The sequence below is a fragment of the Balaenoptera physalus genome (genome assembly GCF_965194825.1).
Source record: "Balaenoptera physalus genome assembly, chromosome: 8".
NCBI classification, from domain to species: Eukaryota; Metazoa; Chordata; class Mammalia; order Artiodactyla; family Balaenopteridae; genus Balaenoptera; species Balaenoptera physalus.
Genome location: NC_138887.1, coordinates 110,740,710 through 110,767,401, shown reverse-complemented (window position 1 = coordinate 110,767,401; position 26,692 = coordinate 110,740,710). Strand labels below are relative to the sequence as shown.

The 26,692-nt window shown below is 35.4% G+C and overlaps 1 protein-coding gene across 7 annotated transcripts in view; it reads left to right on the top strand.

The window, feature by feature from the left end:
- The window catches only part of BRAF (B-Raf proto-oncogene, serine/threonine kinase), a 159,744-nt gene that overhangs the window by 62,105 nt on the left and 70,947 nt on the right, over positions 1–26,692 (top strand). For all 7 annotated transcript variants that reach the window (XM_082472957.1, XM_082472960.1, XM_082472959.1 and 4 more), the window contains exons 2-5: positions 4,763–4,864; positions 16,336–16,599; positions 24,552–24,655; positions 25,496–25,598. In XM_082472957.1, the coding sequence (XP_082329083.1) occupies positions 4,763–4,864; positions 16,336–16,599; positions 24,552–24,655; positions 25,496–25,598 (573 nt within the window). The remainder of the gene's footprint in view (positions 1–4,762; positions 4,865–16,335; positions 16,600–24,551; positions 24,656–25,495; positions 25,599–26,692) is intronic.

The following is a 26,692-nucleotide window of genomic DNA, read 5'->3' as shown; positions in this document are numbered from 1 at the left end:
ATGGTTGTGGATTTAGTTTTATCTGTCATGGCCAGGACTCATTTTGCTACTCTTGAGTATTTTTGATTTCCAACTGTTTTGGAAAAGTACAGCCATCTTCATTTCAAATATCTCTCCCATTTTCTGTTTACCTCTGCATTTACTAATTCTGTTCTTTATGTCTTTCATGTTTTCCTTTCATTTTTCTCTGCCTTTTGGCTAATTTTCTCTGAATCATCTTCTAGTTCTTTAATTCTCTTTTCAACTCTAATCTATTTACTTATACTGAGATTTTTTTTAATGACTATATGATTCAAAATTCAGTCTTTGTAGTTTCTTCATGCTTCCTTTTTATATGTATGTGTTGTCTTTAAGCTTTGAGATCTTCCAGAGTTATTTCAGTAGGAACTTGCTCTTATATTTTGGTCCACAGTTTATTAGCTTTGATTTTTTTGGTGAAGCTTGATTATATCTGTATTATTTTAGAGGAATTACTCAGAATTTTTTCCGGTGAATGACAGGTGTGCTAGTTTTCTTGCTTTCAGTACCATGATTCTTTTAAAAATTTTCTTGGAATTTTAGGACAAAGTCTCTTCTTTATTATTATTTATTATATTTGGTAATAATCATTTGTTTTTTGGCATCTATTAGACTAGTCCTGTAATTTTCTCCTTTGACCTAAAGTATTATGTTACTGGATTCCTAATGAATGACTATCCCCACATTAAAAAATACATATATAGTACTGAATTATGTTTAAGAGTTTGTCTTTCCTCACAGGTTGGATTATTTTGTGGCTTTATTTTTTTGTCTTATCTTTGTCAAGGTTTGACATCTAGATTTTGCTATAGCTTCATAAACTGAATTTGGAAGATTTTCTTTTTTACATATACTATCACCTATTAATAATTGATAGTATATTTCCTTAAAGGTTTGATAGAAACCAATAATTTGGATCTGATACCTTCTTATTGGGAGGAGGGGAGTCAGTGGCTGTAGTTTTTTCTGCCTTTACTACCCTTCAATTCCTCCCATAGCAGCTTGTCTGCATTATATTTTAACTTGGCTTTTAAAAAAAAATTCAGTCCTTTTTTGGAGAGTGAATTTTGCCATTTTTAAAGTTGCTAGAAATGATAAGCTGTTTACTAGTATTGCCTGGTTTTAATTGCTGTGTTCTACTGAAGAGATCAAAAAAGGATAGGAAATCTTCTAGTACCTTTCTTGCAGTTTTTTGTTTTTAATTCTTTCATTTCCCTTTTAGGTTGTTGTAACAGTTTTTCTTGTTTTTCCAAGAAGATATTTTAAGGCCAAAGCTCTGTGTCTACTGTTAACTTTACAGTATCTTATTCTACTTTTTAATATATCATCAAAGTATAAATATCATCAAAGTTTTTTTTCTTACTCTTTGGGGAAAATCTGAAAGAATTTCCTCTCCCAGACTCACCTTTTCTAATTACAACTAGGATTCTTTGTGATTTTTCTTCATTCTTTGGATATAAAGTTGCTTTTGTTTGGAAGTTAAGAAACCTGCCTTTCAGGCATTTGTGGTCAGGCCCTGCGTTTTCTACCTCCAGCAAGAAAATTTAATTCTAATCAGTTCTAATCAGCTCAGTCTCCTCATTTCCCCCATGCTCTTTGCCCTCTCTAATTTTTTTTTCTTTTCCCTTTCTCCCATTCTTTGGGGGAATGGTTCTTTACCCTAACTGCACATGAGTTTTATCTGTGGAGCTTTAAAAAAAAAAAAAGAGGACTGTACTTAATTTCCTGGACTGGAAAGAATCGCTGAACTAGGATTAATTTTTCTCTCTTATCCTATTCTGAAGACAGCTTAAATCTTATCTCCAGCACTAATTGAATACGTGTTATGACAAAGACACACCAAGATAAGTGATGGGGGAATAAAAGATGAATAAAACATGTTTCTGATCTCAAAGTAGCTAATAGACATGAAAAACATAAGCAATTTTAGGATATCAACTTTTGACTATAAAGCAGTTCTGCCTGGGTGGTCAATGAACTCATCATAGAGGGAGTTTGTCATTTTCTGAGATGAAGAGACTGTAAGAAAAACAAGTTTTGAAGGGACTCTGGGGGACAGATCAAAAGTTAACTTTTGAACATGTTAAGTTTGAGATGCTTATTAGTTATCTTAGTAGAGATATTCAGTAAGCAGTTGGACAAAAAGAGTCTGGAGTTGAGAGGATAGAGCTGGGTTTAAAAATTTGGGTTTCATCAATTCATATTTGGCATATAAAGCCACAAGATTAGGTAAGATCACTTGGGGAGTAAGTGTAGCTAGAGAAAAGAAGATATCTAATACTTGTTGGGGATATGAGAAATTAGCGAAGGAGTCATAAAGGAAAATATTGTAATATCTGACTATAGAAAAAACTAGAAACTTCTGTCATTTCTTCTCAAACTTTAATAAGGATCACTTTGTTAAAGTTCGGTGGGTCTGAAATGGGGCCTGACATTCTGCTACTCTAACAGACTTCCAGAAGATTATGCTGCTGGTAGTCTATGGACCATGCTTTGAGTAGCAAGACTTTCTATGACTACAGAGACATAAAGTAAAAAGGAAAGACTGAAACGTTTGTAGGAGAATAAGGATTAATACCCAGAATATCCAGAATAAAGAGTATCTATAAATGAATAAGAAAAAAATAGATGGGGAGAAAGAATACAGATAGGGAATTTTCCATAAAGAAATTAAAATGGTCAATAAACATGAAAAATGTTCAACTTTCTAGGAAATACAAATTGGAACAACAAGATCATCTTTCCCCTTAAGATCAGGAAAAGTTTAAAAGTTTGAAAATATCCAGTGTTGGTGGGATTGTGGGGAAAAGGGTGGACTGATACCCTAGTAGGAGGGTATCTTGGTACCTTTTTCCTTTTGGAAGATCATTTGGCATATTAACTTTTTAGATGTGCATATCCTTCAATCCAGGAATCCTTTGCCTTAGTATCTAAAAGGAAAACTTGTACCTTTGCCCAGAAAGGCATTTCAGAGCTATTCACTGAATTGTTTGAAGTTGAGAAAAATGAAATAATCTAAATGTCCTCTAGTAAGGAATTATTAAATAAACCAAGGGTCCTGAAACCCTTTGCTCACTTATTCTCCCTTGTACATTTTTAAATTGTCTCACATTTTTGGGACTTCCCTGTTGGCTCAGTGGTTAAGAATCCGCCTGCCAATGCAGGGGACACGGGTTCGAGCCCTGGTCCGGGAAGATCCCACATACCGTGGAGCAACTAAGCCCGTGCACCACAACTACTGAGCCTGTGCTCTAGAGCCCACGAGCCACAACTACTGAGTCCACGTGCCACAACTACTGAAGCCCACGCACCAGAGCCCATGCTCCGCAACAAGAGAAGCCACCGCAATGAGAAGTCCATGCACCGCAATGAAGAGCAGCCCCCGCTCACCACAACTAGAGAAAGCCTGCATGCAGCAACAAATACCCAATGCAGCCAAAAAATAAATAAATAAATGAATAAAAATTTTTTAGAAAATTGCCTCACGTTTTTTCATTATAACTTTAATAGTTTAAAAGGCCATGATTTCTAGTATATGTTAAATACATTTTGGTTACACCTTAAAATTGCAGATTCAAATCATTCAGTTTATAGAGAGTATCTATCATATACTGTATGGTAATTTGCAAAGCAGATTCTCACACCACTCAGATAAATTGAACTCATTTATCATTAAGGAAAAAAAATCTGACTTCTTATTTATCTTAAAATAAACATGTAATATGTGCCTGTATTATGATTTCTGAATTCTAGACTTCTGAATTCTCAGCTGGCTGGCTGGATAAATGGATGAGGCTTGGAGCCTTCCCAAGAATGTGTTTCATTAATCAAATAAGGTCTTGCTCTTAATTTTCCCCCTTTTTTCCAAGGGATTTTCCTTCTTCTTTTGTTTGTTAGGTGCTTTGAAGTTTATACAGCTCAGAACAGTGCACCTTAGTAGGATTTGAGATGGATAAGAACTTTGCCTTTCTCTTACAAAGTGGAGAATTACAAAGTGGTAATTTTAAAAGGAGAGGAAGAAAGGAGAACTAGTTCTAAAGCAGATCAATTAGGAAGAGTACAGATAGACATTGAGGATCTGGAAATTGATTCTCCTAAAATGATCCATGTCGACCTAACCTTAGGTTACCGTTGAAGTTTGAAGACCGTTGAAATAAGCAGTGTCATAACAATATTCTGAAATGAATGTTATGTATCTATACTTACTTCAGCCATTTAAAAGGATGCTTATACAACCCTTTAAATGGAGTAAAATACATGTGTATTAACATGGAAAGAATTCTGAGGCATGTTGTTTGGTGAAAAAAGCAAGTGTTAAAAATATTTTAATATGTAATATTTATATATAGTTGTATATTTTATATATGTATATATTTATGTTTTTGAGTGAAAAGGAGACATGGAAGAATGTATATCAAACTGTAAACAGCACTTACCTTTTAGGCAGGGGGCCCAGCAATGTGGGGAAAGTGAAAAGAGAGTTTCATTGCGTGTTCCTGAATACTCATGTATTACTTAAATCTTTTATAGTTGAGAATATATTGTGTTACTAGTGTAGGAAAAAATTTAAAGAAGTTTAATAATAAAAGGGAAAACCCACTATACTAAATGATCTCTAAGGTCTCTAAGCTTTAAATTTCAAGGAACACTGGCAGTTACTGCAATATTTTAATAGAAATGTTAAAACATTTCTAATTCATATTCTAAATGATTTGTATTCACATTCTTTCAAAATATTTTTTAGGTGTGGAATATCAAACAAATGATTAAGTTGACACAGGAGCATATAGAGGCCCTACTGGACAAGTTTGGTGGGGAGCATAATCCACCGTCCATATACCTGGAGGTAAGCTTTTGAGTATCACGTACGTAGTGATTTTGAAAAGAAGACAATGAACTTATAAAAAAGCATTTGTCCTGGTAATCTTGGTTATTTTCGGGAGTGGGATTAGAAGTAGATATGGGAAGAGAGCATTAGCTTTGTCTTTATTGTACTTTTTAATCTTGTTTCACTTGTTACAATAAATATGTAGTATTTTCTAATTTGGAAAATATCAAAACTAAAGGAGAAGTTGTATATAAGCTTCAAAATATCACCCTGGTTTAAAAAAAACAAAAACTTAGTGAAAAAAGAGAGAAAACAGTCTTTTCTGGAGGTCAGCAAACTAGTTACCATATTAGAAAATGGGGAGAATTTTGTGAAATATCTTTTTCCCAGAACAAATCCCCACAAAATAGGTTTTTGCTTCCTTATGGGTAAAGTCTACAGTATTTAAATAGCTCAAAATTGCTTAGCCTTACTGTTTGATAGTGCCTTCAGGCTTTTGTATCAAGCCTTTAACGTCATTGTAAATTTATTGATTACTCATTGTTCTTAATCCTATGAGGTAGTAGTTACTGTTACAATCACAGATAGGCTTTCTTGGCATTAGTTTCCTATGTAAGTCACTCAGGTTCCACAGCTAGGAAGCTGTTATGGAATCTAGGCAGTCAGGCTCCACGGCCCACACTGCTTACCACTACACTATACTGGCTGTCTCTATAAAAGCTGGCTCCAACTGTAATCACTAGTCATACTGGGAGAGAACGCTAAATTACAAATGATCAGGTTACCATTTGTCTTCAAATGCCAGAGATTTTAGGCATGGATTGACAGACTCCTAAACGAAAATTCTAATTTAGTAATCTAATTACTTTTAAAGGGTAAGTTAAATCTTCAGTATTTCAAGAGAAAGTAAGCTTGCATTTCTAAAATAAACTTGGAAGTTTGGAAGTAACTGCTAATAAACTGTTCTCTTCTTCATATGGCTTATCACAGAGCACACTGCCAGTTAGTATCGGTGCTAGGACTAGAATTCATACCTCTGAATATAGTTAGTGTACTTTCTAATATCCCATGCTGTCTGTTTTACTTGTATGTGTGAGGAGAACAAGCAAAGGAGTCATAAGGAGGCAAAGTCCTGGTGAAATAGTAATTCTTTGTTAATCAGAATTAGACAATTTAACCAGCAGTTTTTCTGCCAACCATTTTGTGTCAGGAAACTTTCCCCATCCTCAGATGTAATACATTTGCATCGATCACCACGTCTCACTGTTGCAGGGATTTACTACCCCTCCACACACATACGCTTCAGGCTTTTTACTATTTGAATTACATCTAACGAGGACGGTATACAGCAGACTATACCTCGTAGGTTATATCATTAGCATGTAGATTCTTACTCTCAGGGACTAACATTACACAATTTCTCTGTAGAAGGCAGTATAATATAGTGGTTAAGATGAACCATGGAGTCACACAGACCCTGTGTTTAAATTCTGGCTCTGCCTTAATTTATGCAGACAGGTTACCTAACCTCCTTATACCTCACCTCATTGGTAAAATGGGACTATATCACACATATGGTAATTTAAAGATTAAATTGAGTTTATAATTATGAGATAGCATAGTTCCTGACACATATTAAGTGCTCCGTAAATCTTTGATTCATTTGTTCAACAGATAATTTTTGAGTGCCTGCTAATATTTGTACTTGTCTAAGCTCAGGGGATATAACAAAAAACAACCACCCCACCCACCCCACCCCTCAGCCAAATCTCTGCCTTCAGATAGCTTGTATTTTAATCAGGGGAGTGGGTTACAGAAAATAAACATAGAAATAATAAAACATTGAACTTACCACCGTTTGATATACTGTGAAGAGGAGCCTGGCTGCAGATGACAGTATTCTTCCCTGAGGAAAGTTGACCAGGCCCAGGGAGAAGACTTGTGGGTATTGCTATTTGAAGGCCCTTAAGTGGGTAATCAATAGATTAGATTGATTGACTGAGACCCACCATTCTCCTTTCTGTCTCTATGAATTTTACTACTCTAGAACGTCACGTAAGTGGAATTCTAACATATTTCCTGTAACTGGCTGATTTCATTTAGCATAATGTCTTCAAGCTTCATCCATGTTGAAGCATGTGTCAGAATTTTCTTCCAATTTAAGGCTGAATAATATTCCATTGTATGTATATATCACATTTTATTTATCCATTTATCTGTCGATGGCTACCCTCACTGGTTGGTTGTTTCCACCTTTTAGTTACTGTGAATAATGCTGATTTTACTTCTTTTGGGGGTGTATACCCAGAAGTGGAATTACTGAACATAAGACAGTTCTGTATTTAATTTTTTAAGGAATTGCCATTCTCTTTTCCATAAGCAACTACATTTTGCATTCCCACTAACAATCCTTTATATCCTTGCCAAGACTTATTTTCTGTGTGTGTGTGTGTGTGTGTGTGTGTTTAATAATAGGCATCCTAATGAGTGTGAAGTGGTATCTCATTGTGGAAATGCAAATCTCCAGCTTTGTTCTTCTTTTTCAAAATTGTTTTGGCTATTTGGGATCCCTTGAATTTCCTCATGAATTTCAGGATGGATTTTTCTATTTCTCCAAACACATTGCCATTTTGGTAGGGATTACATTGAATCTGTAGACTGCTTTGGGTAGTATTGACATCTTAAGAGTCCTTAACTCTTAAATATGAATGGACAGTTAAGAATAACCAGATAGGGACTTCCCTGGTGGCACAGTGGTTAAGAATCCGCCTGCCAATGCAGGGCACATAGGTTCGAGCCCTGGTCCAGGAAGATCCCACATGCCATGGAGCAACTAAGCCTGTGTGCCACAACAACTGAGCCTGCGCTCTAGAGCCTGTGAGCCACAACTACTGAGCCTGCATGCCTAGAGCCCGTGCTCTGCAATAAGACAAGCCACCTCAGTGAGAAGCCTGCGCACCGCAACCAAGAGTAGCCCCCACTCGCCGCAACTAGAGAAAGCCCGCGCGCAGCAAGAAGACCCAACACAGCCAAAAATCAAATAAATAAATAAATAAATAACAATTTTTTAAAAATGATAAATAAATAACCAGATATTTAAAGAAAGCTGTTAACAGGAAAGATAATGGCAGAAATGGTCAAAAGGAACTCAGAAACAGTGCAGAAAACAGAAGAAAATTTGAAAATAACTATAATTAACATCAAAGATAAGAGAAAATATAGTAATCTGTTCTTATTTCATGGTTGTACTAAAGAAGCAAAAGTAATAGAGAATAAGAAAGAGCTCTTGGAAACTAAAATAGTAAATTAAAATGGCATAACAGAAAATTTAAATACATATGTGTGTGTATCTGCATGTGCATATAAACAGACAAACAAACAAGTTCTATAAAGTTAAGGACATCTTCCAGAAAGTAGAAAAAAACAAAGATGGAAAATATTAAAGGAAAGATCGGAAAAATTAGAGAATAAGTCTAGGAGATCTATAAAAATTACAAATGTTTTTAATCTGCAAATAACAAATACCAATTTGTCCAAACATGTAGGGGTTTTAATTTCTGCTCCCATAACAAGAAACATGGAGGTAAATTATTCAAAGATTGTTCTACAGCTCAAGGTTGTCAGACACTGGGGTAGATTGCTGTAGTCCTTTTGGTTTTTCTGTCATAACTGCAGCACATCTGAGAATTGTACTCTAACACAACACGTCAAATCGGGAAGAAGAGATCACAGATGTTCTCTGGTGTACTGAGCCCTTTCAAGGAGGAAAACCTTCCCCCCCAAATTCCTTACAAGTCTTTACATTTCACCAACCAGAATGGAGTTACGTTCACCCCTAGACTAGTGACTGTGCTTACATTTCCTGAAATAAGAGGCTAAAAAGTAAAATTTTCCCAGTGTTCACAATTTGGCTTCCGATTAGTTTGTGCACTGGCAGGTAGAAGTTGTGCTATAGCATTTCGAAAGAAACCCCTTTGGTGTTTTCATAGAAAGATAAATCTTTACCTATCTCTCCATTTCTTCCTTTTAGCAGAACAGAATGAAATCACTTATATCACCATCAGAAATCCTCGTGACTTTCTTTTTTCTATGTACTAATTTATTTAAAAACGAGCTTTTAAGTTGTGGATTTTCTCCAACTGGCATATGAATAATAATTAACATTCTGTTGATTCCCTTGATGATAACTGCAGTGAAATGAACTATTGTACTCTAAAGAATTTCAGGTTTGTCTTTTCAATCTTTGGTTCCAGTCTTTTCTTTTTACCATCATACAGAGGAAGAGAAGATGAGTTTCCCCTAAAAGTCATTTCCCAGAATTTCTTATTTTTCTCCCAATTCTTCTGTATTTACTCATCCAACAAATTATTTGAATGCCTTCTATGTGTAAGATATAATGCTAGATGCTTTTCCGGTAGTAGATTCTTCTTTCTAGACCTGATATATTGGATTCCAGAGATGAAGAGATAAAGTTTCTGGAATAACCCTACATATCTAGTGTTAACACACTGAATCTAAACTACCACCGAATTTATATGTATGCTGGAGTCCCCTGCAGGCAGACAGATGATGACAATAAAGCTCCTAACATTTATTGAGTGCTTGCTGTGCCAGGAACTGTTCTAAGCATACAGTAGGTCATTTAATCCTCAACCTGCCCTGTGAGTTACATTTAATATTCTCATTTCCATTTTATAGATGAAGAAGCTCAGGCACAGAGGGTTTTAATAATAACATGACGAGGGTTACACAACTAGTAATGGGGTAGCCAAAGTTTGAAGCCAGACATACTGAATTCAGAACCTGTGTTCTTTTTCTTTTTTTTGTGAGTCTTCTATAACTGCTTACATTTTCCCCACGTGTATGTCTTCTTTTTTTTTTTTTCTTTTTTATCAGAGCCTGTGCTCTTAATTGCTATATCATTATTATGATGCTGACAGCCTTTCTGATCTGTAGTCTGTGTAGAACCCAGGATAATACAGAGACATTTATCAAAACAAATACTGCAATGAAAATAATACTGGGACTCCCATGGTGGTCCAGTGGTTAAGATTCTGTGCGTCTAGTACAAGGGGCACAGGTTCAATCCCTGGTCAGGGAAGTTCTGCATACCACTCAGTGTGGCCCCCCCCAAAAAAAATCTGCAAAGAAAATAATACAGGAAGCTAGGTGCTTCCTTTGGAATGCAGAACAGTTCATTAATTATTACTCATGGGTAGTTTGAAAGATTTCATTGTATCTTGTAAGATTAAGCTCAAAAGAATAAATATAATGAACTCTAATGATAAAAATTTTTTCTTCCACTGCCTTTTCCCATTATGTTTTAATTAAGTACGTCCTTAATTTTCTTCCCATTTTTATATTTTTATTTATTATTTTTTTAAAGTCTTTATTGAATTTGTTACAATATTGCTTCTGTTGTTTATGTTCTGGTTTTTTGGCCATGAGGCATGTGGGATCTTAGCTCCCCCACCAGGGATTGAACCCAAACCCCCTGCATTGGGAGGTGAAGTCTTTATCACTGGACTGCCAGGGAAGTCCCCATCTTCCCTTTTTTTTTTTTTTTTTTTTTAAAGATTTATTTATTGACTGATTGATTGATTGCTATGTTGGGTCTTCATTTCTGTGCGAGGGCTTTCTCTAGTTGTGGCAAGCGGGGGCCACTCTTCATCGCGGTGCGCGGGCCTCTCACTGTCGTGGCCTCTCTTGTTGCGGAGCACAGGCTCCAGATGCGCAGGCTCAGTAGTTGTGGCTCACGGGCCTAGTTGCTCCGTGGCATGTGGGATCTTCCCAGACCAGGGCGCGAACCCGTGTCCCCTGCATTAGCAGGCAGATTCTCAACCACTGCGCCACCAGGGAAGCCCCCTCTTCCCATTTTTAATTGGGAAATAATTCATATACCATAAGATTCACTTTTTTAAAGTGTACAATTGCGTAGTATATAGCATATGCACAGAATTGGACAGTCATCACCACCATCTAATTCCAAAACATTTTCATCACCTCAAAAAGAAACCCTTTACCCATTGGCAGTCGTTCTCTCCAGCCCCTGGCAACCACTGATCTACTTTCTAAATCTATGGATTTGCCTATTTGGACATTTCGTGTAAATGGAATCATACACAATGTGGCCTTTTGTGACAGGCTGCTTTCACCTTAGCAGAATGTTTTCAAAATTCAACCATGTTGTAGCATGTAGCATTCATTGTAGCATTTATTCCTTTTTATGGCTAATATTCTATCATGTGGATATTGCACATTTTGTTTATCCATTAATCAACTGATGGACATTTAGGTTGTTTCCACTTTTGGGCTATCATGAATAAAGCTGCTATGAACATTCATGTACAAGTTTTTGTGGTAGGCATATGTTTTCAGTTCTTTTAGTTATGTACCTAGGGATGGAATTGCTGTGTCCTTTGGTAACTCTGTGTTTTAACTTTTTGAGGAACTACCAGACTGTTTTCCGAAGTGGCTGCACCATTTTACATTCCCACAAGCAATGTGTGAGGGTTCCAGTTCCTATACCTCATCACCAACACTTGTTATTTTCCATTTTGTTATTATTATTGCCATCCTAGCAGGTGTGAATTGGCATCTCATTGTGGTATTTTGATTTGTAATTCTTTGGTGACTAATGATATTAAGCATCTTTTTCATGTGCTTATTACCCATTTGTATATCTTCTTGGGAAAAATGTCTATTCAGATCCTTTGCCCATTTAAAAAACTGGGTTGTCTTTTTAGTTGTAAGAGTTCTTTATGTATTCTTGGTAGGAAATCCTTATCAGATATGATTTGCAAATATTTTCTCCCATTCTGTGGGATGTCTTTTTTTGACTCTCTTGATAGTGTCTTTTGAAGCACAAAAGCTTTAATTTTGATGAAGTCGAGTTTATCTACTTTTTCTTTGGTTGCTGTGTTTTGGTGTGTCATCTAAGAAACCATTGCCTAATCCAGGGTCATGATGATTTACTTCTATGTTTTCTTCTAAGAGTTTTTTAGTTTTAGCTCTTACTTTTAAGTGTATGATACACTTTGAGTTAATTTTGTAATATGATGTTAGGTAGTAGTCCAACTTCATTCTTCTGCATGCAGATATTCAGTTGTACCAGTAACATTGTCAAAAACCAGTTAACCATAAATGTAAGCCTTTTTTTCTGGACTCTCAATCTATTGTGTTTTTTTATGTGTATCAGTATCATATGTTTTGATTACTGTAGCTTTATAGTAACTTTTGAAATCAGGAAATGTAAATCTCCAAACTCTGTTCTTTTTCAAGATTGTTTTGGCTATTCCAAGTACTTTATACTTCTGTGTGAATTTTAAGATCAGCTTGTCCATTTCTGCAAAAGAAAAGCCAGCTGGGATTTTGATAAGGATTGCATTGAATCTGTAGATCAATATGAGGAGTATTTTCATCTTAATAATATTGTGTTCTTACATTCTTTTTTAAGTTCAAAAATAAATGAACTATACTTAAGTTTGAAAAAAGAATCCATTAAATGAATGAATGAATAAATAAATAAATAACATGAGCTGTGCCCTCAACTACCTTATAGTTTAGTAGAGTCATGTTGAGAACTCAGCGAAGTAATACAGTAATAACGATAAGAACTAGTACCAGTTATTACTACTAATAAAAGTATTTATTGGGTTTTTGCTGTAATAGCTTCCTTTGCTAGTATTATTTCACTTAATGCTTACAAAGTTTTTTCACAAATGATTTTTTAAAAAGCCATATAAAGAAGAGTGTGGTAATACTCCAAAGGAGGTGAAAAGAAAATACCGCTTTTGGATTTTTATCAAGCAGGCCTTTGAATTAAACTTTGAAAAATAAGTAGGATTTTGATGAGAAGGAATGGGGTTTTGGAAACGCTGCCTCCTGAAGAAATATCTGGTTTCTGCAGCTTCTTGAAGCACCAAAGGAATTTTGTTGATGGTGGTAATGGTGCTTGAGGTGTATGTTTATGTGGGAGGACTTGCTCAAGTGTGCAGGGTAAGAAAACAGAGAAAAAGGGAAAGTTGGAAGATATGAGAGAAAATGGAGATAATGATGAACCAAGGCCTCTACAGAAGAGGCTCTAAACACCCAGTGTTAACACTAAATTGAGAGGAAAAGAAGGATGGGGAAAGATGGGGAGAATTGATTGGACAAAGAAAGAAGGGGAAGCTTTTATTTGATGGCTTTGATCTTCAGAGTAAATTTGAAGGTAATACTATTTTCTTGAGTGAATTAAAGGTTGGGGGATGAAGTTAGGATCCAGAGAAGCATAAGAAGGGTGGGAGTAAGTATTGTGAGAAATGTAATATGAATTAAAAATAAGTACAGGGGCTTCCCTGGTGGCACAGTGGTTAAGAATCCGCCTGCCAATGCAGTGGGCACGGGTTCGAGCCCAGGTCTGGAAAGATCCCACATGCCGTGGAGCAACTAAGCCTGTGCGCCACAACTACTGAGCCTGCGCTCTAAAGCCCAGGAGCCACAACTACTAAGCCTGTGTGCCACAACTACTGAAGCCCACGCGCCTAGAGCCTGTGCTCCGCAGCAAGAGAAGCCACCGCAATGAGAAGCCCGCGTGCTGCGATGAAGAGTAGCCCCCGCTCACCGCAACTAGAGAAAGCCCGTGCATAGCAACGAAGACCCAACGCAGCCAAAAATAAATTAATTAATTTTTTAAAAATTAAATAAATAAGTACAAATTTTCATATAGTAGTGTGAAAGACTAATTTCCATGAATTGATAATGGAACCAGTTGGCCTTGTTTTATTATTTTCTTCAGTAATGTGTGGTAACCTGAGAGAAAGAATGGAGTAATTGAATGATAGAATTTACCCAAAGTTGGTATTCGACAAGCAAGTTGGTAAAAGAATAAGAATTAACCAGACAATCTAAGATGTTACCATTGGCATTGTTGAAATGGTGAGCCACAAAGTATGGGAAGTAAAACAGCAAAGAAATCTGAAAAACATTAAGGGATTAATGTTGACAATGAACAGATTAGTGTGGTAGTGAGGATGAAATTTATGACAGTGGGATAAGTGTGTGTGCATCGGGGTATGGGAGGTTCCCAGTTGAGATCTTGTCATCATTTGGAACTCTTTGGTAAAGAACTGTTTGTATCTCTGGATCTTGAAGGTAGAGTAGAAACAAATGCCTTTATAGATACGAGGTTTAGAGAACTTCAAGGCAGGAGTGTTGTAAGTGTAATCAGCATCCACACAGAATGCAGCAAGGATAATGGGGTGAAATGAGTCAAGCCAGGTACAAAACAAGGTAGGCAAGTACCTTGGTAGATTGCAGCTATGAGGATGGAGAGAGGTAGAATAAGTAAATGTTTTGTACTTAAGGAAGAGTTATTGATAAATGCAGTGAAATAATAGATTGTAATCCACAGTGGAGGGAACAATATATTTTCAAAAATTAAGGCTAGTATTTTAATAAAGAAATAACATTCAGAAAATTTGTTTACATTTATTACTTTTCCTAAGCCTAACTTTGTGTAGTAAATGTACTTGCCCAGGTGACAGTAAATAAGAATATTTGATCTACGCAAGGAGGAATTTTTGTCTCCCAGGCTGCATGTACATGATCTTCAAAGTGTAAGAATTGTGTTAGTCTTCATTTTTGTGGTTTGAGTCCCAAACTCTACTAGGTACGTGTGTGCGCAATATGTATTTATCGAATGATCAAAATCTCAATAAGTGGATCATACTGAAAAAGATTCCCTTAAGTAATTAGCCCATCGAACTGAAAGCTAAATAGAAATACAGCTCAGAAAATTTTGGACTGATTTGGTTATAGTGCCTGAGATGCTGTGAAACATTTCACGGTCAGCGTTGGACACTTATTAGATTGTAAAGGAGAGGGCATTTTGGTGTAGTTTACTTCAGTAGCTCATTTTAGTATTTTCCCTCCCCAACCCCCCAAAAATTATATGGTAGGATCAAGCTTATCAGGTGTGGTGGCCTATATTGAAATGAAATTTCTCCTTTATTCTCCTCTACCTTAGATAATTCTCCCTTGCTTATAGAATGAAGTTCAGGCTTCATAACATAATATATACATTCTCTACAAGCTGGTCCCTTACCCACTTTTCCAGTCTTATTATTTGTGTTCCTGTTCTTCACTTAAATTTCACAAACATCTGTTGATCCCTTGATATGTCCCAGGTATTGTATGACGTTCAGCTATGCTAGTCCATAGTTTTCCTCTATGTCTTAAAATTTCTTACCTCCTTACTCTGTTACAAAATTTCTCCTGTGCTACACAGTACTCTCTTCTCCCCACTTAACTCCATCTATCTAAATGCTAACCTTTTAAGACCCCCCCTCTTTCCTTACTCTTATCTTGTATCAAGAACGTTCTTTGTTTATTTCTCATGTACAATACTTGCACAAATAAAAATGCATCCACCTGCTTCTTTGTAGCCCAATAAGTGATGGGAAATGCCATTTTTAAAAATCTTTGATTCTTTTAAATCTTTTTAAATCTTTGTAGCCTTTCATAAATTATAGCGTTGCATCTATTTGGGGTGGTAAGGAGACATGGTGGATTATAGTGTGGGAGAAGGTGATTACTACTGCCTCAAAGAACCATGGACACATACATTCCAGTTCATTCCATCTCTTTATTTTCAGTATCATTCTGTTTCCAAGATTCTTCCTACTTTTAGAATATGCTGTCTTATGTGATCATTTGACCTTGTAGCTTTAGTAAAATGAAACTTCTAGAAAGATACCCTGATGGATAATGGCCTCAAAATTTCTTGACTGCAGGGTGTAAACTACCTTTTCAAACAAAATTCTATTCTCTAAGCAGTATTTGATGGGAAAAGGGAGGTCATAAGATATCCATAGTGAGTAAAGGAAGGTATTTTAACTAATAGCTGTTTCAGAAAAAAAAGTGGCAGTTATACATCCTCTGATCCCTGTTGAGGAGATTTTGGTGGTAATGGTGAGATCTGACACTGTGTACCTTAGTCTTGTGTTTTGACAGATCTCTCTAACACCTCATATCCTTTGCAACCTCTCTCTCAGTTCTTTAGAGAGAGAGAGGCAGAGAGAAGTATGAAACCTTATATGCCTACAACTTTTCTGGAAAAAAAATTAATAGAGAGGGTATTTATCTGTGATGTATTAGTATTTTATCTTATGTTAGGTATGTAGTTTGGAAGATAAATTGTGATTTGGCCAGAAAATTGCAAATACTGGTTTTTTAAAATTAATATTCATGGCTATTATAGACATATATATATGTGTGTGTGTGTGTGTGTCACTTTCTAGATGTAGTGTCTTATAACAAAATATTTATCAATTTAAAGGTAAAAGTACTAATTTACAATACTTCCAGCACTTATTTTGTAATTTGTAATACAGAATCGTGTTAGCTAGATTATAAAGAGATTATAATCAAAGACTTAAATTTCATATTTCCTTTTGTTACTGTCAGGAAAAAGTCCAGATTCAATGTAAGTCTACTTTATTTTATAGGCCTATGAAGAATACACCAGCAAGCTAGATGCCCTCCAACAAAGAGAACAACAGTTATTGGAATCCCTGGGGAATGGAACTGATTTTTCTGTTTCTAGCTCTGCATCAACAGACACCGTTACATCTTCTTCCTCTTCTAGCCTTTCAGTGCTGCCTTCATCTCTTTCAGTTTTTCAAAATCCCACAGATGTGTCACGGAGCAACCCCAAGTCACCACAAAAACCTATCGTTAGAGTCTTCCTGCCCAATAAACAGAGGACAGTGGTGAGTCAACTTTAATATCATCATTGCTTTTTCTTTGTATTTTTCAGAAAGACTAGTTGTTGAAAATGAAATGTGATACCCAGTGGTCATGCAAATGTAAGCATCCATTTCAAACAAGAATGGAAAAGACATAATTATTTGGTGCCTAAGTCTGTGTTCCTTAACTGGAACAAATTGCATTGTTTTTAGTGTCGGATTTGACATTTGTACCTGTCTGTCAAACTTGAACCACACTCAAGTCTGAGTACTAGTGCCAGGGCTCCAAATAAAGGTTAAAGTTTCCCTTGTGAATTCTTAACTATAGACCTGTTCTTATCATAGCGTGTGGGGTTCATAATTATATTACCTGCATTATTCAGGAATTCTTAACCCAAGAAATTAACAACTGGTGCTGAAGTGGCAAAGCATTCAGGCACTGGGCAGAAACAAATGCAAAGCCTCCCGTAGCCCATATAGGTCTCATGGAATTCAGAATGCCTCAATGACAAGGTCAAAATCACAAGTTATAATATGCAAGGAGACAGTCTACCATCAGTGCATTAGAAGACTTAAAAATAGCAAGATTAGATTCCTAAGAAGGAACCAAATAGAATTTCTAGGTGGCCTTAAAATGTAAAACTCAGTGGATGAGTCATCACCTCTGAAGTATTATTGCTAAAAATGATTGTGTTGAATGTTAAGCTTCTGGACTTTCCATTTTATAAGAAACACGGGATAAAGGGAAAAGTTAAGCACCATGAGGAAGCAAGTAGACAAATCCAGAAGGTGGACATTCTATAAGACAAACAGCCTGGACTCAATGTCATGGAGGATAAAAGGTTGGGGGTTATTCTACACTGAATAAGACTGAAGAGACAAAACAAACAAATGCATTGTGTGATCCTGGTTTGGGACCAGGGTGGGGAAGAGCTGTAGAAGTCCTTCTTGAGATAGGAAATGTTGAGTGTTGATTGAATATAATATGTTCTTATGGAATTATTAGTTTTCTTAAGTGTGACAATAGAGATATTTTTATGTAGGAGAATGTCTTTATTCTTAGGAAATACATGCTTAAATATTTAGGGGTAAATTGTCATGATGCCTGCAACCCCCCTCCCGCCCCTTTTTTGAAATAAAACTTACATATAGTAAAGTGTACAAACCTCAAGTGTACAGCTCAGTGACTTTCTACATGTGTAAGTGCCATGCAGACCAAGATATAGAACATTTCTAATGTGAGTGTTCTCTTGTGCTCCCTCAATTCAGTGACCACCTTCAAGAGTAACCACTATTCTGAATTCTATCTCAATCAGTCAATTTAGAACTTTCAAATGGTATGATGGAAACAAAATGTTAAAGAGAGAAAACAAATATGAAAAAATAATTTTAGGATCTGAGAGAACTTGGATGTTAATTGTACCACTCCTTCTAATTTTCTGTGTTTGAAATTTTTCATAGTAGAGTTGGAAAAATTCAAAGAACATAGGACAAAAGAAAAATAGAAAGTTAAAAAGAAACAGTTGCCACTAGGAAAAAAAACTAATGAACATATTCATGCTGATTTGAGGACGTAGCAAAGGTTTAGAAAAGAACATTCATAAGGTTTTTAACTTTTTTATTTAGGAAACTTATTTATATGGAAAAGTATAAAGGACAATATATTAAACACCTGTGTTTAGTCACCTACAATGAACAAGTATTAATATTTGTTATATTTGCTTCATATTACACATACACACACATATATAACATATATCCATACATACGTACATACATATATATATTTAGGTCCCTCTTACCTGTCCCATTCCCTTCCCAAACATCCTTCATCCCACCTTGTCCCCCAAGAAGTAGCCACTATGATAAATGTGGGGTACATTCAATCGATATTTTTATATTTTACTACATGGATATGTACCTATAAGCATTTTTTTTTAATTTATAAAATAGTATGATACTGTATGTAATGTTTAACATCTTGTCCTTTTTATTCAAAATTATAATTTCAAGGTATACATATGTATGTGTTGATACATATAGGTCTGATTCTTTTCAATTTAACACAGTTTATCCTGACAGACATCTAGGTTATGTTCAGTTTTTTTGTTATTACTAACAGTGCTAAAATATGAACATCTTTATACAGGACTCTTTGTCTACAAGTAATGGGGTATTTCCAAGTTGCAGACCTGTAAGTGGATCTCTCAATGGGAAATGCAGATTTGGTTCAAAGGCTGTAAATACCAGGTGTCTGAAAAAAATATCTAAAACTACTAAATTAATTTTAACATCTGTGGGGAGGAAGCTCTCAAAGCAGCTTATCTTTTTTGGTTTCCTCAGTGTCTAACAATTAGTAGGTGTTCTATAAGTATTTTTGAAAGAATGAGGCTTTGGGTTTACCGCAGCCTGAGATTTGTAAATAAATATCTGCTGATTGGTATTAACCCTGATTGTATCTAACATAATGAAAGGAAGGACAGTGGGAACAGATAGGGCAATGTTGGATCCTTCAAAATCATGCCTTGGTTGTACGATAATTAAAGCAAGAAATGTTTATGGAATGGAAGAGATAAGGAGAAGCTAAACAAGCTGTCCTTGTTTTAGCCAGTTTGAGGAAAAACATGTAAAGAGCACAAAAACGTGTAGGAAACTCTAACTCTCTTACTAGCACAAGTAAGTAGTTTTAATGGTATAGATTGAGTAAAGGGACATCATTAGAGTAAATGCTAGAACCCCAGGGAATACCCTCCCTCTCCCTTTATTTTTAGCAAAAGCAAAGCAGAAACCTCTAAGATCTGCAAGTGATGAAAGAGAGTTACACATTCCATCCTTTTGTAGACAAGAAGAATACCTGTTGCATAGTGGTTTACAGTTTGTAAAAATGTTGCCCCATACTCTCATTTGATCCTCATAGTAACTTTGTGAGGCAGAGTACTATATGGAGCAGTATTAACTCATGTTGATATTTAAAATACTGTGTTTAATTTTAATAAAATAGCTGTGAAGTCTGGGACATTCTTGACTCCTCATAAATTCTATTAACTTTTGCCACAGTGAAAGGACTTAATCTGTTGCTAGATAAGTTTTCCCCCTTGGAGGTCTAATGAGGTAATTGATTAAATTTAGTTTTGGGTTTCAATTTAATTGGGACCAGCAATTTAGGAGTAAAAGACCTACCACCTTTATAAAATCTTGTGATCACTTGTTCTTTGTCAGTTAAATACAACTTGACCAGGATGCATACTTAATTCTAAAATGGCTTTCACCTTAGGAAGTTTTGGTAGTATATATAGTCAGCCTCTTTTTACTTTAAAAAGACCATGTTATAAGCAGATCATATTAAATTTTTCCTTTTATTATATTGTGAATTGGTTTAACAGTCTATAATAATAAACTATATTATGACTGGTTTAACAGTCCTAAAAAAGGACTTGACATCAAGATAAATTATGATAAAATCAGGAAGCTATAAATTTAGGTTTATTTTAAAAACCCATATATCAGCATGTATAATCTGTGCCAGTTTATACAAGGAGATCTCAGTGTATCATGAAGTTCACTTAAAGCATGTAATAAAGTCTGCATTGTAAAGAATTTAAACTACCAAATTAATCTACTAGCTCAGATAATTAAACATGTAGTAATTGTGATGGCCACCTGAATTTTGATGGCCACTCCTTTAAGAAGGAGTTCTTAAGGTTTTAAGAGAACATTTTATATGGAAAATTTTAAACATACACAAAAGTAGGGTAGTGTGGTGGACCATCATGAATCCATTGATAAAAGATGATTTATATTCACTTTAAAAACTGGTATGTTAAAGTTTAGACTGATACATTTTGTTTTGGTCTAAATTTTCCTTTGGCAAATACTCAGATGATTACATTGACTATAGAACTTTGTTTGTTAAGGTAGGATGCTTGTTTTAAAATTATTTTAGAGAAAAGTTATTGCTGCTTTGACAGCCTAATCAGGGACATTTAATTTTGTAATTTGGAGAAGAGGCATTAACCTGGTTCTTTTGAAAATGTCTTTTTAGTCTTTTCAGCCTTAAAATTTGAGGCAGTGCTCCCCTTCCCCTTTTCCTTTTTGAATAGGTAATTCTTTCATGTGGTGTTTACATCAGGAAATCTTGTTTCCACCTCTACCTCTATACATCCAGTTTCCCCTGTACCTTTTAGGTAACTATTTTTATTTGGGTGGGTGTGTGGGTGTGTGTGTTTTCTGGGTTTCTTTATGTAGCAAGAAGAAAATAAAAAGATATATTCGTATTTCTCCACTCCTCTTCATACACACAAGGCATCATACTGTATATATCTTTCTGTATTTTGCTTTTAATGTTTATGTAGGCCATCCTGGAAATTTTCCATTTCCACATATAGCATGCTTAAATATTCTTTTTTATAGCTATAGATTCCATTGTATAGATGTACTATAGTTTACCAGTTATATTATGGTATACCAAAAGTAGGCTTCCTTGATCAAAGAGAAATTTACATTTGTAATTTTGATAAGAAACTTTCGAATTTTGCTTCACAGGTTTTGCTTAGTCTTGCACTGCTATCAGCAGTGTATGAGATGCCTGTTTACCATAGCCTCATCAACAGAGTATGTCGTCAAACTTTTGTATTTTTGCCAATGTGATAAATGAAAGCTATTTTGGCAAGTTTGAGTTTGCTTTTCTCTGAGGTTGAACACCTTTTCATAAGTTTGAAGGCCGTTTATATTTCTGTTTTTCTGAACTGTCTTTCATGTCCTTTGCCCGTTGATCCTGATCTCAATTTTTCAGGAGCTCTTTATATATCATGAAGATTATATGCCTCTTATATAAGTTGCAAATATTTTTTTCCCAGTTTGCATTTGTCTTTTGACTTTGCTTATATAGTCGTCCCTCAGTATCTGCAGGGGATTGGTTCCAGGACCCCCTGAAGATACCAAAATCCTTGGATGCTCAAGTCCCTTATATAAAATGGCATAGTATTTGCATATAACCTATGCACATCCTCCTGTATACTTTAAATCATCTCTAGATTACTTATAGTAGGCAAATTTAAGTTTTGCTTTTTTGGAACTTTCTGGAATTTTTTTCTGAATATTTTTGATCCTCAGTTGGTTGAATCCACGGATGTGGCACCCACAATATGGAGGGCTGACTGTAGTATGTTGTGTGTGTTTTGCCATCTAAAAAGTTCTTAGTTATGTGTAGGTGAATTTAACATTTTTCTTTTATGGCTTCCAGACTTTGCATCATAGATTTATAGGCCTTCTTCACTTGAGGTTATAAAGGAGCTTGCCATGTGTTTCTTCCAGTTCTTTTATGGTTTGTCCCCTCCTTCCTTCAACATTTAAATATTTGATCCATTTGGAATTTACCCTAGTATACAGTATGTAGTATGGGTGAACCTTTTTTTCCTAGATTGGTTCTAGTAGTTCCAACATCAGTTATTTAAAAGTTCATCTTTATCCTATTTCAGATGCTGCCTTTATTTTATTTTGATTTTCTTTATGTGTTGGAGTCTGCTTTGGTCTTTCTGTTTTATTCTGTTGGTCTGTCAGTCCGTTGAACAGGTATCATGAAGGAACAAAAATCAGCCTACAGAAGTGAATGAAGGACTGATAAGTGACTTTCCCTTGGTGATAAGAGTGGAAACCAAATTTTTGCCTACTGATGAAACATATATACACCTTGGAATCAACCTGTTCAGAGAAGCATAAGGGAGCATAGCTATATTAGAAGATGGCATTACAGGAGTGCATGAGGGGAATTACCAAAGGAACTGAAAGGTTGATAGCCCCAGCCCATTGATGACCTCGTATGCCATATTAAGGAATTTGAATTTTGTCCTATAAATAACTGGAAAATTCTGAGAAGACTAATGAAATGTAAGGTTATATCTTAGAATGGGATTCTAAATCTGAGTTCAGTGGACTCCTCAGCAGTCCGTATATAGGCTTGAAATTTTATGTTCCGGAGAGAGTATCTAAGGCTTTCATCAGGTTCTCAGAAGTATTTGACACGCACACATGTTAAGAATACCTTCTTTAGAAAGATTTCACTGATAACATGGGAACAGGATAGATTGGATGGGGTTTAAAACTAAAGATAGGGTTGCCAATCAAGAAGTTTTTGCTTTAGAGTAGGCAGAATATGAGTTGCAGAGGGAAAAAGTAAGCTTTCCCTTCTGTTCATTATTTCTGGAAGGTATGGCCAGTTCTCACGATTTGCAGTAGTTATGTTCTATACATTCCCTGCAAACACTGAATTAGTGAATACTGAACCATTGCTCCTAGGAGAAATGCAGGATTACTGTTATAAATGAGCCAGAGATGGCCTCTTTATATTGGCCCCTAGATTGTTTATTTCTTCACAGCCGACTGGGGTCCATTAGCTTAAAAGTCACCTGGCACTTGTCTACAGTATGAGAGCTAGAAAAAGAAGGCAGTGTCACCGTGATTAACCTCAGCTGGGAAAGTATGCCTTGAGCAACTCAAATTTTTCAGTCCTCTGCGCATGTCTGCAAAAGCACTGCAAGTATTGATTTTGGGGTTACAAATAAATTTTAGCAAACAGACAAATTTGCAAATGCAGAGTCTATGGATAAAGAGGATCAACTGTACCAATCCAGTCTCTTGAATATTTCCAATGATGAACCTACTCCCTCATGGTAAACTTTTCCCTTGCTGGATAGTTTTAACGGTTATATTGAGCTAAAATCTGCCTCCTGTGTTTTCTAATCTTAGGTCCTAATTTGGCTTTCTGGATTGTTCCCCTTCAATATACTGTTTAGATTCAGCTGTCTTATATTCCTTTTCACTCCATTTTTCCCCCTCTAGCATAAGTTTCCCAATTTCTTTGGAAACTTTTGGTTTGCTAAGTACTTTAGTGATTTAAAAGAATGAAACCTTTAATTTTGTTACTAACTAACATTTCCTCTGTCTGCACTCCCCTCCCCCCATAAAGACTGACCAACCTGAACTCCCATTGCTTCACTTTAGTCTACACTGTGTTTGTCAGTCCTTTTTCAGTTTTACATTATTTGGATTAATATCTGGGGAGATGGGTCACTGGCAGAAAAGGCCAGGATAGAGATAACTTCAAATATACAGAAAGATTCTTATCTCTATTTTCAGTGCCTCTTTTCTCCCTGCTCCTAATATCATGTCTAGTTCTCCTTAGGTTAGCTTCATTCTGTAGCCAGGTTTTCTCAGTGTACTAAGGAAGATGGCCATTAGGGACTCCAGATTTCTATCCTCTTGGAACACTTTAACTACAGTAGAAACAGAAACTTCTCTCACCCAGTGTCCATCTATCAGTTAAGGAAAGAACTCTGGTACTGTTTGGGTCATATATCTAGCCCTGGATTAGGGATACGGGAAACTGATTAGCCAGCTTATGTCATGTGTAGCTAGAAAAGTGGTGACCCTTGTGATTGATGGCCTCTCCAGAACCATGTGGTTTTTAGGGAAGGGTGGGTTCCCAGAGGAAATAAAAGTGCTAAACAACTAAACAGCAAATATCAGCTATACACATTAAGACAAGTATTTTCTTCTGCTATGTTTAGGATCAGTAAGACATCTCTTAGGGACCATCATTATGATTGAAGAATTAGAGTTTTCAGCTTTGAACAATGTTGGATCAAAATTGATTTTGCTTTAAATGTTGACATCTATTATTTCTCAGTGGTGAGCACATAGGGATCTGTAGTATTTTCTGTTCTTTTATATGTTTAAGATATTTTGTAATTTTAATAAAAAACTAAAAATAAATTTTGCTTTGATTTAAGTTGGTGAGTAATAATAGATACTTGAGTCATAATTTCCCATTAATATTAAGTTAGTGAAATAATTTTCTGACAGTAATTCATATGACATTTTAAAGGTATTATAAAGGTAAATTATTGGTTTTTTTCAATGATGTGAAAAATATATAATTTATTTCCTTTACCTCATAGCATATGTTTATGATACCATAGGTACCTGCAAGGTGTGGAGTTACAGTCCGGGACAGCCTGAAGAAAGCACTGATGATGAGAGGTCTAATCCCAGAGTGCTGCGCTGTTTACAGAATTCAGGATGGGTATGGTTTGTATGTGATGTGAAACTTTGTTTAAAAAAGGAAAAAAAACCTCAGACATGAAATTTTGGGGTTTTCTGTAAGATCTTTACCCAAACCTAGGGTATTGAAAATCAACTTCAGGAAAAAAAATATTAATACTAAGTTAATTAGCCTAAAGAAATCTTGTAGGCCCTTTGAGGAGTTAACATTAGATAATTTCTTGTGATGATAGTGTTTGTTACTCTGATCAAATGACTTTGTTTAGGGTTTGAGATTCTTAAAATTTTTGAACTTTTTTTATGTGTCTTATTTGAATAATGGACTCTTTCCCACTCCTTTATTTTTAATATAAACTCATAGTTTCACAAAAGACTTACCAAAATTAACATTTTATATTGAGCTATTTTTCAGAAAGCATCTAAAATTGTGCCACGAGTCCCCCAACCCCAATTTTGAGTCCCGTTTTTTTAAAACAAAAAAGTCTCCTTTTTGGGGCATATTGTCCCTTGAGTACTCTTTTTCTTTGAATGGATAGGTAAATCCGTACCTGTGATTTTTTTTTTTTTATTTTTGGACCCCAGGAACAATCCATTTTCTGCTGTTGTAGGTCTTTTCTGGAGCTGACTTGAAGAAAAGAGTACATCTCTTTACCCTGCTGTTTGTCCAAGAGTGATACGTTTATTTGGGGTAAACTTAAAAATTAATTTATTGCCATTTAAATTTCTAACGATGGAAGACCAGGGAGCCAAAACTCCCTCACCATTACTAGCCCCTCAATAACAAATTTTCATATCTTCAGCATGAGGTTTATGAAGATCTTTAGGTATGATAACCAAGAAAGGCTGTGTCTACGCTTTTCAGAGAGAAGAAACCAATTGGCTGGGACACTGATATTTCCTGGCTTACTGGAGAGGAATTGCATGTAGAAGTGTTGGAGAATGTTCCACTTACAACACACAACTTTGTATGTACCTTTATATGCCTTTTAATGTCAGAAATCTTCAAGTTCTTGTGAATGAATTTTTATAGAGAATATGAAGTATGGATGAATAATTTTGGCATTGATATTTTACCTAAGTTGAAAATCAGTTCTGTTATTTAAAAAAAACAACACATATTTAAAGAGTTTTGTTTTAATCATTATACTTTATTTTTAGTTTAAAAAAGTAATAACATATATGTATGTATATAATTGACTCACTTTGTTGTACACCTGAAACTAACACAACATTGTAAATCAACTATATTTCAATTAAAAAAAATTTAAAAAAAAAAGTAATAGATATTCATTATTGAAAGAAAATTCTTAAAAATTTGAGTGGTACAAAAGTATATCAAGTAAAAACGTGAAAGTACCCTACCAGAGGTAAACAGTTGTTAATTGATTATTGTGTAGTCTTCCAAAGTCTTTCTATATGTAAAACATGTGTCTGTGAACCCAAAGTTTTCTCCTTTCTTTTTTTTCTCCCTTCCCTTTCCTTCATTATTTTCCATTTTTTCCTTTTTTTAAAACTAAAAAATGGAATCATGTTTTGTATGATAGTCTTCATTTTTTTTTTTTAAGTTAAACAAAGCATCATGGGCATCTTTCCATGTCAGTACACCTAGCTTTATAATGATTGCATAATAGTCCATAAGAATATAAATTCGGTATATTTAACCATCTCTCTTAATAGACATATAAGTTTTTAAGAAATCTGTTATATACATGGTAAATAGACTCTTCCTGCATACATCTTGACACACTTGTGTAAATGTTTCTGAAAGATAGACTAATGGAAGTGGAATAGCTCTCCTTGAGGACTGAAGAAAGATAGATGTTAAAGCGCTCCTTCAGTACTTCTCCCTTTATCTGGTTTTTGCATTTGCCAGAACCTAGCCTAAGCTAAGTGTCACCAGCATGAGGCCTGGAACAGTGGAACCTCTCTACCTCAGAGATAAGGTACAGGGTACAGTTCCAGAGCTTGAGAACCTGTCCTCTAAAAGAGTAGGCAGGAGCCAAGATTAGAGTGATCTGTAAGGCAGGAATGCACTTCTTACTTTTCTGTATATGGAATT